This window comes from Struthio camelus, chromosome 2 (assembly GCF_040807025.1).
Source record: "Struthio camelus isolate bStrCam1 chromosome 2, bStrCam1.hap1, whole genome shotgun sequence".
In the NCBI taxonomy this organism is placed as follows: domain Eukaryota; kingdom Metazoa; phylum Chordata; class Aves; order Struthioniformes; family Struthionidae; genus Struthio; species Struthio camelus.
The window spans coordinates 47528623-47544106 of NC_090943.1; the positions used below are offsets into that span (position 1 = coordinate 47528623).

Here is a 15484-nt window from a genome sequence, read left to right on the forward strand (position 1 = left end):
ATGGATAGGGATTAAAAAAGAACAGGTGTTCACTTAAAAAAAAAAAAAAAAAAAAAGAGAGAGAGACAGAGCTGGAAGAATGGGAGATCTGGGAGATTTGGCTGGGAGATTCAGATGTAAGAAGGAGACTATTTACAAGGAGGAATATGAGAGACTATTATATTTGCTCACTCAGTGCACAGCCTTTTCCCCAGTTTGGCTTTTGAGATAGGAAAAAAAAAAGCCCCCTCAGTAACACCTTTTTTCCATCCAGATTATGATGTCAGGTTTATGAAAACTAGCATAGCTCTCCCTTTCTACCTTTTTTTTGTCCCTCTGTTGTTTAGTCTATTGAAGAATTGGAGCAAGAAATGCTGAATGGACAGAAACTGCAAGGACCACAGACTTCTGCAGAAGTGTATCGCATTCTCAAGCAGAAAGGAATGGTGGAAAAGTAAGTAAGAACAAGTAGAGCAAGTTCTTCATCCCCTCTTTTTATCTTCTTAACTGCTTTTGCTTTTCTGATCTTGTGATTTTCCTAAAGGTAATGGCTGAAAAGCAAATCACTGTAATACGAGTAGCTTAATCCTCAGTTAAAAGCACAGAAATAATTGAATGAAAACTCAAAATAATATTTGCTTTAATACACTTCTCTTTTGAACTAATAGTGTGGTGTTAAATTTGTGAATAGTCTTCCATTTAGAGAATTTATCGGCCTCCCCCTATCACAGAGGGGAATAGCAGAGTGTGTTTTAACGTGTGAAATGAAAAAAATACATGAAAACAAAAGCTGAGCTTCTCAAAGAGCTTGTAAAGAGACTTTATAGCCCATTTCATAGTATGCTTATCTCCAAGGAAGAGGAGCTTTGTTACAGCTGTACAGCTGGTCTGCTGAATAGAGTGGCTGCTTCCATCCACATGGATTCTAGCTTTGATACTGCAGGTCTCTTTCCTTATGTAACTTCCAGTTTGTCATAGGATAAACCTGCCATCTGCTTGTCTAGATCATTTTTTGTGGCATGAAATAAAGTAGGTTGTCCTGGCTTCTTTGTCTTTATTCATTTCAGTCAACATGTGCATGGTTCCTAAAGCAACACACACAGTTGTCTTTTTATGAGATTATGGGATGCGTTATCTGTATCTCTTCCTCTTCTTAATTGAAGCAAAATAGGAAAAATAAATGACTTACCAGTGAGAAGGCCAAACCCAAGCTCTTGTACTTTTTTTTTGGTCCTCTAAAGCAGTTTTTAAAGTCTAGTTTTAATGTATTATCTACATGAAATTGTCAACCTGTTAATATTATCTTTAGAAGTAAGGCACCTAAGTCCTGTCTCTGCATTGCATAGTAATTTAACTAACTTCAGAAATATCTAATTAAAATGTTGGCTTCAGTCCTTCCTGCTTATGATACCCTAAATAAAATAAAGTACTGTTTGTTTTTTTCCCCTGTTCCATCTTACAACAAGTAGTGCATTTAACTAGGTTGTGTTTTTAATGAAAAATATGAAATCGGAGAGTTGCTAATTTCTGTTTGGTCTACCAAGACTGTACCATATATCTGTCAGTTTTTCATGAAAGGTCCCATTTGACAAGACTTTTGAAAGTAACTTTCAAACTGTTTTTTGAAAATAGTGCTTGCTATAGGGCTTGCTGTTGCTTTAAAACACAAAACACAATAAAACAGCTGTGGTTTCAAAGTGAAGAGGTAAGAGTCAAGTAAGAGTAAAATTTCATACCCTCATCCTGCAAATAAGAGTCCCAAGGGTACATAGAAATACACAAAAGTCAAAAAAAGGTTCAGCAGAAGCGTTTTGGAAACAGGGTTGGTGCCTAGTGGTATTTAGAGTGCTTTCGTTTCAGTAACAGTTGTAGAACTAACCCTCTTAATGCGCTCTGACGTCAGACACATTTAGAGTTTGCTGGCCGTGATCCCACAGTCAGCCTTGATTCTGTGTTTCCCGCGTGAAGTGCGGCAGACCTGTGTGTTGCATTGCTGTAACTGGTACCGTAGCTGCTCTCGCTTTTCCAGTAAAGTGTTTCTGAGCTGTGTTCAGAGTAACGTTCTTTGTGATGAACAGCAAGAATTATGTATTGAGATGTGGTTTGTGGTAGTGGTCCCTTCTCTGAGCTTCCTGGTACCTGGCAGTACTGTATCTAAAACAGTGGGAAACTTGTTTTTGTTTCATAAGGTGTGCAGCATGTTTTGTGGCCATCTCCAGCAGAAATTTCACACAGGCATGACAAATTTGATGTGTATCCACATTTAAGCTATTATGTTAAAAGTAAACACAGCCTCCCCCCTACCCAATATATCATACAAACTGAGCGACAAGTAAAGCTTGTGAATAAATGCAAAACCGTTTGTGTAATTATTTTTTGCCTACATATTCTCTAGTAAATGTTTGCAACCTAAACATTATAGTATTGGGTTTGGCAGTATTTGAGTTACTTGAAAGAAGAACTGTGTAGCTTTATGCTAGTACTGGTTCCACTGGTGAGATAAAACAAATATCAAAAGTCAGTCGGATTGACCTGAAATAATATTTGGTAGTCTTTGTCTTATTTTCCACAAAAATAAGCACAAACAAATGAACATGCATTTCATAGCAGGACATCAAAATGTTTCTGATAATTAAAAACATAACACTTAATTTTCAAGCACTTGTAATAAAAGCCGTAGAAACAATGGACTAAATTTGCAAGCATGTCCCTTCCCCCATGTTTTCTTTTGCGCAGTAATGAAAAGTATTGCGTTCACCACAGTGCAAATCCTGTATCTGCCTGTGAGAGTGCTGTTATCATTATGCTATAAGGGTACTCTTGAATGGGTTGGTTTTGAGGAGTCTACACAAGTGAACAGAGGGATTGCTATATAACACACTTCAGAGCTATGTAGAGATAGCAAAGTTACCTCAGTATAACACTTCTTAGCAGAGTATATTGGCATGCATGTAGACTGCTCAGTACTGTCTAGGGATTCTATTCTACGTTGCATTTGTGTGTTACAGGTATACAGATACACAGATATATATGTACAGGGTGAGTGATGGGAACACTTTCCTGAGGAGAAGCTCCTGGTTCAGCTCACTCAGCAATTAGCTATTTCAGCATCTCCAGAGCTCCTTATTTTTCATTTCAGTCAAAATAAGTTAGTGCGTTTGGCCACACTGAAACTGTGTATGTATTTTGGTGAATAGATAATTAATCCCTGAAATCCTCCGAGCTCTGCCTGAGAATTTGACTTGTTTGGTTCTCACTGTCAAGGCTGAGTGAAGGACAGAAAGTAAATTAAATTTCTGTAAAGTGTCTTGGCTATAATAACTCTTCATGTTGTCAGAGAAGCCTGAATAATTTGGGACTTCTTGGTAAAACAGTCAATTTCAAAAAGAAAAAAAGTTTGAATTTATTGTTTCAAAATCCATGTTCAGTTTTAGACTTTTATCTTTAAAAACTTGACTGTCAAATCCTTATGTCGTTTTGTCATAGTCTGCAGCTATATTATCAAATTGTTGTTCAGAGATAATACTTAACTGACATGCCAGTCATCTTTTCTGTCCATAGTTCAGCACTTCAGTAAGATTATCAAGGAAAGATGCAAGTATTTTTTTTTTCTTTCTCATTTACTTTAAATAAGTCAATGGTTGTGCCATCCATAATGAATATTGCAGTCTCTGTTATAGCTAGCTAGGTTTTTGAGAGAGTGACTCATTCTAGGGATGTACGTAGGGTCTGTATTTATCCAGCACTTTTCAACCCAGCATCAATGCCTGACAAATATGAAAATTAATTGATTTTTCAGTATATGTTTCATTTGCCTTTCCCCTTTCTATTTTGTTTCCGTCATTTAACAGAATTTTATAAAATAATCTTATGCTACATTTGCTTCCTCTCCTCTTTCCTTAGGTTTCCGCTATTCACTGCTGTATATCAAATCTGCTATGAAGGGAAGTCTGTCAAAGAGATGATATCCTGCCTTCAAAGTCATCCAGAGCACATATAGAATCAATCAGGGCATTGTACTAATGCAGCTTTCTGCCTTTCAAAATCATGTTCCGTTCAAGTGGATGTATCATTAAGCTTCATACAAAGCTGCTCACTAGGCAACTGTAACAACATGAATGTCTCTGAGTGGATACTGGTTTTTTTTGCTTTTCAGCCTAGTTTGACATAGCATGCAGTGTTGGCTTGGTGTCTGTCGTTTTGCTGGCTAAAAGCAATTCAAAACTTGCACTACGTGTATAGTGTATATACACAAGCGTACTGCGTGTGTGTTCCTACAGTGTAAGACACAAACGATGTTTGGTTGTCTCTCATTAAAGCCCAGTCCAAAATCCACTGGACACAGTGGGAAGAATCCCACTGGTTTTAATGGAGGCTGAATCAAGCCAGTCACCTCAAAATATTAGGAGTCTTTCTATTATAACTCATTTTTATTGTGCATACATATTGAAATTTGAATGTTTTGCATGTTTTTTATTATATTCTTTTAAGGAATATTAATGGAAAACAAGTGGTAGCAGTTATTCAGGAGGCTACTGGGATGTTTTAATGAACTCCATTGAACAATTATCATGATTTTTTGAAAGTCTTTCAAACTATCACACTATTTTGAAACCAATTTTTAAGTGAATTTAAAGTTTTTAAGTATACTGTTTTAAAGGGAATATGCTAGAGGGGGTTCATTATCTCCCCTTCTGTTTTTTAATCCTTGCATTTTTGTATTTCTGCATTTCTCTCTTGCTGTTCCCCGTTGTTATGCTCTTCTAGAATCCCATTCCAAAAAAACAAGTGGGAGCTTTTGACCTGGGAGTTCTGAATCCTGGAGCTTAGGGTTTGTTTTAGTGCTGTACCTTTGGTGGTGGTTCTTCGGGATAGTTTGGGTGGGGAAGGATACTCTTGGGGTATCCACTGCTCAAAACTGGCATGCTGTTTTTCTAGCTTAACCATCAGGTACAATGTGTTGGACTGCTCACAGCACTCCAAGGAATGTTTGGGGAGGGTTCCCTGGTAGCTCGTGCTTGTGTTGTCAAAAGGATTGTACACTCGTATGCTGAGTGCATTCATTTCAGTGCCTGCCAGTGACTGACACATCAGCTGGAGTGTAGTCTTGAACCAGCCTCCACAGGGAAATGATGAGTTCTGATGTTACTCTTTCATTGGAAAAAACTGTAGTGGGTTCTAGTTCAACTGCTCTATGACCAAGCTTCCTGAAAGCTTCTCGAGGGCCTCTCTCTTCTATTCCCCAGGTACCTCAGCTCATCTTGGGGGGGCACTTTTGCTCTATCAGGGAGGTTAAGTTGATTTATTATCGGAGAACTTGTGATGCACAACTGTCTTGCCAGCACTGGACTGCGATTTTTTTTGTTTTTTTGTTTTAGGAAGGTTGATGCAAGAGAAGATAAGATGGATGGATGAAATGTTTTGTCTTGCTTTTCTTTACAAACAGCAAAGCAAGTATACAGTTTGTATACTAAACTGTAAACTTGGTGGTAAAATACATGCTAGGCACATAAAGAGTGGAGTCATTCTTGCAGCTGGGAGTCGAGGGTTAGCCTCGAGATTCACAGAGCTTAACTCTGGGCCAATCACAGGAACGTGCATCTGGTCTGAACATCCACTCCCAACCTCTAAGCAATATGGGGAGTCATTACCTTCTTCACTGTTCTTAGTGATGTTTGTAGACCAGAAATTGCAAGCACAAACCCTTCCTGAAGCTTTAATATGTCATTTGGTACTTGCTAAAACAAAGGGGATGCCTGGGAATAATTATTGTCTGTACTAGAGTAGCCCGGATCACGTTGGAATAAGCAAGTGTTGGGGCAGCTTTGTATAGACAGCAAGATGCTTCAGCTCAGGAATGCCATTTCTTGTGCTCCTGTAGAGTTTTGCAGTAATTCAGGAAGATCATGTGAATGTCCCCAGATATTCAGGGATAGGAAACGTTGTTTTGCCTTATTTCTGCCTTCTGTTTTAGTGCTAAATATAACAGAAATGGCCAGAGGTTAAGTGATATCAGACATTTGTGGCAATTGAGGAAATGACTGGTAGAGCTGATCTGGAGAAAGCACTCTGCTTAGACAATTAAAAGGATGTTTTAAGATTGGAAGCTTTGTTACAGTAACGCACACATGGAGCATACATAACTTACAGTGTGTCTGCTTATGCTTATGCTTTTGCTTTTTTTTTTTAAATACCAAGTCGGCTGGCTTTGCCTTTATATATATATGCGCATATATAAACTTTTTTTTTTTTACATGCAGTATATAGAACAATAGTATTTTGTAAGATACGTAAAGGGCTATATGAGCTAAATGTGGTAAATTAATATATATTTTAAGATGATTTCTGTGTTATTCCAATCCTTTTATGTCCACTGAAACGCTAAATCTTCATTGTTGTTTTGTACAGAAGCCTATTAAATGGGAAATCTGGAAAAAGGCTTTCTATGGGGACTTTCAGTCTATAATGGTATTTTTTCCAAAAAAAAGTGGTTTCAGTAACTGAAATAATTTATTTTACTTTCTATAGATACTTCACCATTTGTACTTGTTTTTCAGTGCTTGAGAACTTTCAGCTTGGCATTGTATTTTTTCCCCACTAATATTTACAACTAATTATGAGACTGTGATATAATACTGGAACTGAATGATTAGAATTCTGTTCTACAGACACTCCGCTTTGCCTAGTACTGAGATGGTCTTACTAAAAATATTAACCCCTGTATACAATTTTTGCATCCAATTCCTAAATTTATAACTACTGATCAATTAATGAACATTAATCACTAAGGAATGTCATTATCTTTTAATGATATGTACTCGACTGGCCCTTGACATGTGTACTTTTTTATTTAAAGATTGAAAATGGATACTCATTTGAAAAAGTAGTACAAATAAACATTTTGTCTTGGGAATTGCTTTGGTTTCTGTTGTCTCGCTTTACATAGCTTACAATTGCTATTTTATATACTTCATGGAATGCAGTTTTTTATACATGATGATATGTCATCATAGCAAGATATGAGATTGCCATGCTAGAACTTAAAAATAAGAATTGCTATATGACATCCAGATGTCAGCATTTTCATTTCTCTCCATTAGTGAAGCAATTTCAATGAAGTGTGTCTGACCTCTAAAACAGTCAGATCTCTGCAGCATTATGGTCTTCAGTTCCTTGAGTCTTGGTGTGAGCCACTGGAGGGCAGTGGTGGGTAAGTGACAAATTCCCCCTCCTCTGCAGTTATTTTTCTTCCCATCTGTTTGGAGCGTCCTCAGGTCCCAGTGTGATTGCAGCTGTCTTGTGCTGTTCTGTGTATTTGGAGATGGTCAGAGTTGAGCACCAGCCGCATGCATGGTAGAGCCACTGGAAGTGGAAGAGGGAGCTTGGTAAAACACCCAGTACCTTACTACATCTGCCCAAGCTCCATCTTGCCTGCGTGCTCCCAGTGCATGGCAACACTCGCTACCCTCAGCTCCTTGGGTAGCGAGGGATGAGACCTTGCAACATCCTTCTGCGAGGATGTGGTCCTATAGTGTGCATCCAGAAATGCTTGTGCCTTTTGCTTCTTCAAGGTGTGAGAGCAGAGGAAAGGATGAGAGCACATTGTGCTCAATCCTATTGCTGTTTACATCAGCTATAAAAGGGGGAGTCACTCACAGTGTTTGGGTGCAATTTCACCGATGCCTCTCTGCGATCTCCTGTAGAGGCAGAGGGATGATGCTGCTGAAATCATGAAACTCTTGTCAGCATTTACCCACATACTATTTGTTCCAAGTCTTGTACTCCTACTGGAGTTAGGTGAGCTGCTGGTAGGGAGGGTGCACGGCATTTAAGCATACCTTCCTCATGGATGTGAACATGCCTGTGAGCTGTCTTTGGATGGTTGAATGATAAATGGAAATCGTGTCCTGCGTTAGTTCAAAAATCCTTGCTACCTGCTGAGATGAGACAGGGACTATCAATTCATAATTTTTCTTAAAAGTTTTTTTTTCTTGAATTAGAAGAATTCAGGCCCATAAAAAATAATTAGTCATGGGACACCATACTGTAAAGCAAGTAGTGTTTTTTGGTGAACAGAATAATACACTGCCTACCCGAAAGCCCCACAGCACTTCATAAAATGAGATCAGTGCCCTAATTCTTCATTTACAGATAGGGATACTAAGTCATTTAAAGGTGGTTGCCCAGTAAACTTGTGACAGGACGTATTTTATTCCTAATTTTAAGTCAGCGTTTCAACCATTAGATCATTTCTCGTTGTGCTTTTAGTTCAGAATTGTGAACATTTATTTTAAGGCTGCATGAAATCGACTGGTAGAATAAATACGTAGGAATCTAGGCAGTATATTCAAATGCAAAAGGTCTTTTAATTCTAGTAAATCTGAGTGAGTGGAAAGGTAGAAACCACCCTAGGGATTAGGCTAGATTAATATTCTTCATATGGGTGTTATATTTTGAAGGGGTGATGCTTTCTCACTTAATCAAGCCTTAAGTACTTGCAGGCTATTTTGTTAATTGCCCAAGAGTAAGTAACACATAGGTTGGCTCCAAGATAATGGAAACATGGGCAGAAAAAAAGTTGGTTTCAAGTGCTCTGCGCTGCTGCTTGTTCATAACGCTCCCACCCTGGATTTCATTGTAAGGCTGGAGTCATGTGAATGAAGTGAGTAGATATCGCAGGGGCTGATTAATGCTGAAATAAAACGTTCTCCTGAAACAGCTAGCGTTTTGTATTACTGGAAAGTGTGAAAACATCTCTCTCCTGCCTGTCCTGTCTCCTGGCCACACTGAGTTTTTCTCCTGTGGTTTGCCTTGAGCTGATGGAAATCTGAGCACAAAAAGATAACACTTCTATTCTGAATAATGGGTGGAAAGAGGATCTGCCTTCAATCCCAGAATGTGCAAAGGGGAGGTATCTAGCATTCAGACGAAATGAATCTTAGTTCTCTCCTAGGTCTGTTCTAACCCGACGTCAGATTCCTGCCAATTTGCCCTGGGTAGGGACTCTGAAATACTCTCAATCTATCAGTCTAATCCTGCTCTTACTGAAAACAATTGCAGAATTGCTGATTTCCTGGGGGAGCGCGTAGGGTGACACCTAGCAAAATGGCATCTCTGCTGGAGTTCCCCATGTCTAAATTGGATTTACCTAGTTATTATATTTACTTATTTACAATATCTGTTTTAGAAAGATGTTGTGAAGAGAAGCTGTAGGAAACATTGGGAAGTGCAAGTTTATTATTTAAGTTATTAGAAACAGAATTACTCTTTTTAAATGTATGTTGTTCTTGGAGCCCATGCTGTATGAAGTAATGAGTAATAAATTAAGCACAGCTGTGGCATATGAACAGTCATTATTGTTCAGGTGGGTAACTGCCAAAGTCTGTTCATTATAATCCATATTATATTCTATAATGTTAGCAGTGTGTGTTGTCACTACACTGGCTATTTCATTTTCCTTAACTGGATGGGAGTCATTTAGTATCTTTGTCCCTAGGGCTTTTCTTCAAAGCTGTTCCAGCTTCCTTCTCTTCTTTTATGTAGCTTCACCTCTATTTTGCACTGTACCTGAAGAAGGGTTCTTCATTATCAAAAGCACTGTGTGTGCCTGCGTCTGTGTGTGCACCTGTGCGCTCATCTATATAAGTAAAGCCTCACCTGTCTTTTATTGAAAGCTTCTGTGCACAAGTAAGCCTTGTATGGGGGCAATGGGGCTATGTGAATTTTGCTCAGGCATTCAGAGAGGCAGCCGGGAGGACCTACGTTCAGCTGCCTTTGCACTAGCTTTGTTCACCTGTTCATTTAAAGCATCTTGGCAGCGCAGCTAGTGCCCAGCTCTCTTCCAGACCATCCTACAGTTTTTTTTCCATTATGGCAGAAAGTCAGCTTGGGTTGAGTTTGTTTGTTTGGTTTCTCTCCCTCTCCCTCTCTTGTTTTTGGGGAACGGTATCACAGTTACACTACCAGCCATCAAAGCTCTGAAATGCCACGTTTGTGGAAATAATACATATGCCAAGATTAGGTGAAAATAATAATGGCGGTAATTGAACTAGTTTGCCCTTTCTTTCTCCAAATTCAGATTCTTTCTAAACCCCATTAAAAACTGCTAAATATGGCATCATGTTCTTCCTCATAGAAACGTATTCCAGCTTCCAGTGTGATAGTTTTTTTTCTGAACGTTCTGTGTTTTGAGGACTTTATTATTGCAGTCAATATCTTGCAGTTTGGTGATTACTAAGCACAGGCATGTTGTGGGCTCAGAAAGCACGCTGTTGGGGATTTTTAGGTTGCTTTTTGGTTTTTGAAGGGTGGAGAGAACTGGAAAGCAAGCCAAACCTGTTAGCAAGGACTAGCAGGGTTCCTGATCTATGTAAATAACGATATGCAGACATTTATGAATCATTATCTAATATTTAAAATGCGAACTCTAAATACAAAAGTACTGGCATCATAGTTTCTTGGTAACTGTATGACAGTCTTTTTTTTTTTTTTTTTAAATGTACTGTTCCTTTGCAGTACCATATCCCTATATTGAGTTGTCAAAAAATGAATCAACATTTATTGTGGCATACAATTTTGAAGGCTCAAGTACTCACGTCAAAGTATTTTAGCTGACTGAGCTTAAAGCAAGCTGCAATACGTTGTGATAGCTAAAAAGAGCCAACTTTGGCTGTGCCTGTGCTTTGAATTCAAGCCCAATTTTAGTAGGGCATATGAATCCAGTTTAGGGATTTTCTAACTTCCATTACTGTGCAGAGTTGCATCTGAATGAGGCAGGGATACTTGTTTTCTTAAGGTAGGCCTCATGAGCACCATTTTCTCCAAACTTCGCAATAGCACTAGTTGCGCTAGTCTGGCCTTGTTTGCGTTTAGTCGTTTTATCTTCTGGGTTTCTTTTTCATCTGCATTTATGTCAGGCTGTAGACTACTACAGAGAAGAAATACCTTTCATTACTCCCAGACCCTAAGCCAGGACAACAAAAAAAGATCAGAATACTGCAATCTGCATTTGGCCTGTTGAGTTACGTTTGTTGCCCAGTAGGGATGTTAACAGTGTAGAATAAGATATTCCAAAGTTTCAAACTATTGTTTTTTTATCCTTCTGCCACCTGTATCTTTATTCATATATTCACTGTTTTAAAATGGTAAAAGCTCAAGTTGTCTTAGTGACATCCAGTTGTTCAGGCTGCTTTAAACCTCTAGAATATGTGACCACACAAAAATCTTGAGAGCTAGCAAGGATGCTCTTTATTTTTTACCCACCCAGAACGCTTAAGCTTTGTAAGAAAAGCTACTTAATTTGATGCTAGATCCACAGCGTCTCACACTTAATGCTTAGTGTAGTTAGTTACGATACTCACCCAAATAATTATTTTTCTCACAGACTTGGTCTCTGATTTAGCCATTCTTAAACGTTATTTACCAATTTACTCTAAAACTTATAATTCAGCTGTTTATAACCATCTGGCAGGGCAATCCAGCATGGCATTTTTCAGATGTGACCTTTCTTCCAGCATACAGTATGGCTGTATTACAATAAAGCTTCAGTTGGCTTCGTGGTGCTGGTCACAGTAGAGTCGTAAGTTAAAAAGGTATTTCCTAGCAAGGACAAGTTCCTTTCTAAAAGCAGCCCTTCCAGATCAGTGTCTAAGATGTATCAGAAGAAGAGAGCGGGATGGGTTTGAACTGCCTACCCTACAGATAAATTGCTTCCAGTGTAACTTACATGTGTTACGTGTGGGAGAGGAGGGAACCGAATTCAAAATATTGCTGTAATTAAAGAATAGGGGGGGAGAGCAAATGGACGTTTTTACCAGTGCTGGCAATGCACTGGAGTACAGGAGCAGAGACCAAGCTGTTGGGCAGTTGATTCTAGCCCCTTTTGGTCTATCATTCTTTATGAGGCACAGCTTCACAATAACAGCTTTACACAAAACCAAAACCTGAGAAATGTCTCCTCAGAGAAGATAGCTGTTGCTCAAGAACATGAGAGATTTCACAAGCACACTTGATATATCAAAATACACTGAGATATAACATCTGATGCTGAAGTTCCTGCTCCCTTCAATGCATCACTCTCCAAGATATGTAAAACTCTTGAGATTAGAGAAATATGCTGTTCATGCACTCTAGACAGGTTATACATAGGAAATATGCGCTCTACTCACTTTGCAGTGGGATCATGAGAGGTCAGAAAAATGCCCAGATATTTATTATCAAGATTGGCAGGAGGTTGTCGGAGAGATAACTGCAACCTCCTTGGGGTAAAGATCCCATTCTGTCTTGCTCACGCTGCATTTAACAAGTGAGAAATAACCATAGGAAGTGTTGGCTACCTCTTCAAGAATGTGTAATATTGTCAGAGCTAAACTAAGCAGGATTAGGGCCCTCAGAACAAAGCTTCTCAAAATTTTCTTCCCTAAATTTTCTCACTCTTGCAAATTGCAGATTCAGAGCTACAGGTGGGAGCCCTGGTATAGCAAGGTACCTGTAACCCTGGCTATTAAGGTTTTTATGTGGTCTTAACCAAATAATTAGAAAGCTTCTGGGATAGGTTCTCTAATGCAATTTTCATCTGTCTAAAATAGGTACTGCCCTGCAAGTGGACTGGAAATCTTCCTGTTTCCTTCTACCTGAAGACTCTTGTGGTGGCTCTCCTCCAGCACAAAGCCCATATAGCCACTGTTCCTCATTGCTATTGTAATCAATCCTAAAGGGAAGAGTAGGGGCTTTGTTATGTGATTTCTCAATTATTGCATATTATAATCATGGGAGCATGAGAAACGCTTTTTGTGAACTAATCACATTCAGACAGAATCTGTCATTTCAGCATGTAAGCTGGGTAAGGGAGTGGTGAGCAGATACCGGGGGGGGGGGTTAAACATGTCTGCTCTTCCAATGTTGAGACTGTAATTAGATCCGGGCTGACTTGGACTAGGTTGATTTAAATCAATGATTATTAGTCATATTAGACTATGTTATAATGACTGGGCGTTCTGCACTAGGTGATCGGGCCTGAGATGACTTCTCCTTTAATGCATCACTAAAAATGGCAATGTAGTTGATTGGCAGAGATTCCACAGGGCAGATAAGCATGGAAGCTAAACTGTTCTGGGCAGCCTCTTTGAGTCAGGAGTAAAGTATTTCAGCTGGACTGTTACAAAGAAGTTCATGGGATTGCTGACTGTGCTGAACATGTCGTAAAGAGTAGGTGACTTAATTCCTCAAGGATTGTTTGCTCTCTGCATGCCTCTGTGTTAAGCTCACTTTTTTCAAAAAGGAAACGCATACAGGCACACATGCATCACTTGAACAGGGAAAATGCTTAATTTCCAAGTCTGCTTTGACTGAAGTACTAGAGTGGTAAGCTATGAGTTATTTCTATTCAATGCAATATTGGGCTTAAGCAGTCACAATTCTTTCTTTAGCTAGATAGTTTTGGAAAGATGATTTTGATTTTGAAAGCATTATCTGTCTTGAGATGATTAGTAAAATAGATTGAAATCTTATAGGCAGATCTCAATAAATTGCTGATCTTCATATGCATTTTAATATGGTTTTGGACTGACAAATTTTTTATTTTCTGTACTGCTTTTGAACAAACACAGAGAGCATATTGCATCTGCTTTATCCAGAATTGTTGATTAATTATAATGTATTGATGGCCTTTTCTGGCACAGCTTGTGTCAGGGGACCTACTACCACATGCAGAGGGCTGCTTCTCCATCTCATGATGTAAAGTGCCCACCACACTGCAGCACGAGTGGAGAGACTACTCCCCTCTCTGCTGATCTGCTGAGGCTTCTGCTAGCTAAAAGTCATTTTCAGCCAAATGAATTCTGTTTATAAAATCTTGTGAAATAATGGTTTATTTTTCAAGGCAGGGATGTAGTCCTTCAAGTCCTGACTCTTCTTTCTTTCCCCCAGTTTGGAGGTGAACTTGAACTAAATCACTTGCACTTCAAATGAGGTAGACCATGGGCCGGCTCCCCCTACATTCCCCTTTTCTAGAGAGGCAGTTGCCATGCATACCCACAGCCCCCTTTCTGTGCTCTTGTACAAAGACATGTTTGAGCACTTGCCTTTGTAGTTTATATGCTTGCACTGGCATATTTTTTTTTTTCTTTTCTGTCTGTGTTTGTCTCTTCTTGCTGGTTTCCTTACATTCAGTTGCTTTACCAAAGGACTGCTTTACAGGCTGGAGCCATTTTTTTCTTAATTCCTCAGATTTTGGTAAGATACATACCTTAAATATCCCAGTGTTGTTCATTATTATTTATGAAGATAATTTATTAAAGCTTGCAGTTTAGCACGGATGAACTCCCTCATGTTTCTCTTGCTAGTGAATTACATCAAGAAATCTTGATGCATTAGTGAATTCAGACAGTCTATAAAAACAGGCTTCTAGCGCAGAAGAGATGATTGTCTACAAGAAATAAGCTCAGCTTTCATCCAAGGAATACCTGGTTTGAATATATTTTTGCTAACTTTGATGTTTTTCCTTGTACTGCCTGCTCAAACAATGAATCATGAAAATGATTCCTGATTAGTACCTCACTGATATAGTAATCATGACATCACTCTTAAAAAAGGCATAGAAGTTTGATGGATGACCTTTATTTGCCCACACTGATACAGTTTGGTCCCCAAGGCTCTGACTGAATCCTTTTGAGGAAGGGGAGTAATAAATTACTTGATTAGCATAGTCTGAGAACCACATTGATTTTGTCAGATGATATATTCAGTGATTTTTTTTTTTTTAATAATTCTCCAGATCCAGGAGACAATCCTTTAATTATACAGATACTGATGTGTGTGTGTGTGTGTCTATATACATATCTCCTGAGTGCATCAGAAATCTTTTATATATATATATATAAAAAAAGACATATAAAATATGTGCATATATTATATTTTTATAGATTTTTTATATTTTTTATATAAAGATTTCTGATGCACTAAGGAGATGAAAAATAAGCTAGCATACTATCTGTCCCCATATTTCTTCAAAGTCTTTTAACCTGTTGGTTGATTTTAACTAAATTTGACACAGAGGAAGAATACCAAAAAATGTCAAATTATTGTAAATGTCAAGAAAAATGTGGTAATTGAGGAAACCCTGCTAGAGAAAAGCTACACAGAGGAAAGAGACCTTTATAAATTCCTCCATATAGCAAATACTTCCAATGGTGTCCAAACTTTTTTGGAGATTAAGGTCAGCCAATCTCAAAGTCCGCAGGAAATCAAGCTTCTTAACTGTGGGGCTTTTGGGGATGTTCATGTTATAACAAATTTCACAAGTCAGAATTGTCTCTTATTCAGCATTAAGCCAGACACTCACAAATACGTGATGGGCTTAATTCACTCTGCTATTAGTAATTAGGTCTACATGCATCTCAGAGCATCCTCTGTATATTCCTAATCTAGTACTGCAATCAGCAAGGCTATGCCAATTCATGTAACTCAGAGACATAGGTAATGAGGTTTCCTTCAATAAAAAGGTTGT

At 38.5% G+C, this 15484-nt stretch overlaps 1 protein-coding gene across 7 annotated transcripts in view; it reads left to right on the plus strand.

Moving 5' to 3' along the window:
- GPD1L (glycerol-3-phosphate dehydrogenase 1 like) overlaps nucleotides 1-15484 on the plus strand; it is a 73197-nt gene that overhangs the window by 51516 nt on the left and 6197 nt on the right. For 5 of the 7 annotated variants that reach the window (XM_068935505.1, XM_068935504.1, XM_068935502.1 and 2 more), the window contains one exon: nucleotides 327-433. In XM_068935505.1, coding sequence (XP_068791606.1) covers nucleotides 327-433 — 107 coding nt within the window. Of the gene's footprint in view, nucleotides 1-326; nucleotides 434-3882; nucleotides 6893-15484 lie in introns of those variants that run through there. The other 2 variants (XM_068935508.1, XM_068935509.1) reach the window with 1 other exon arrangement.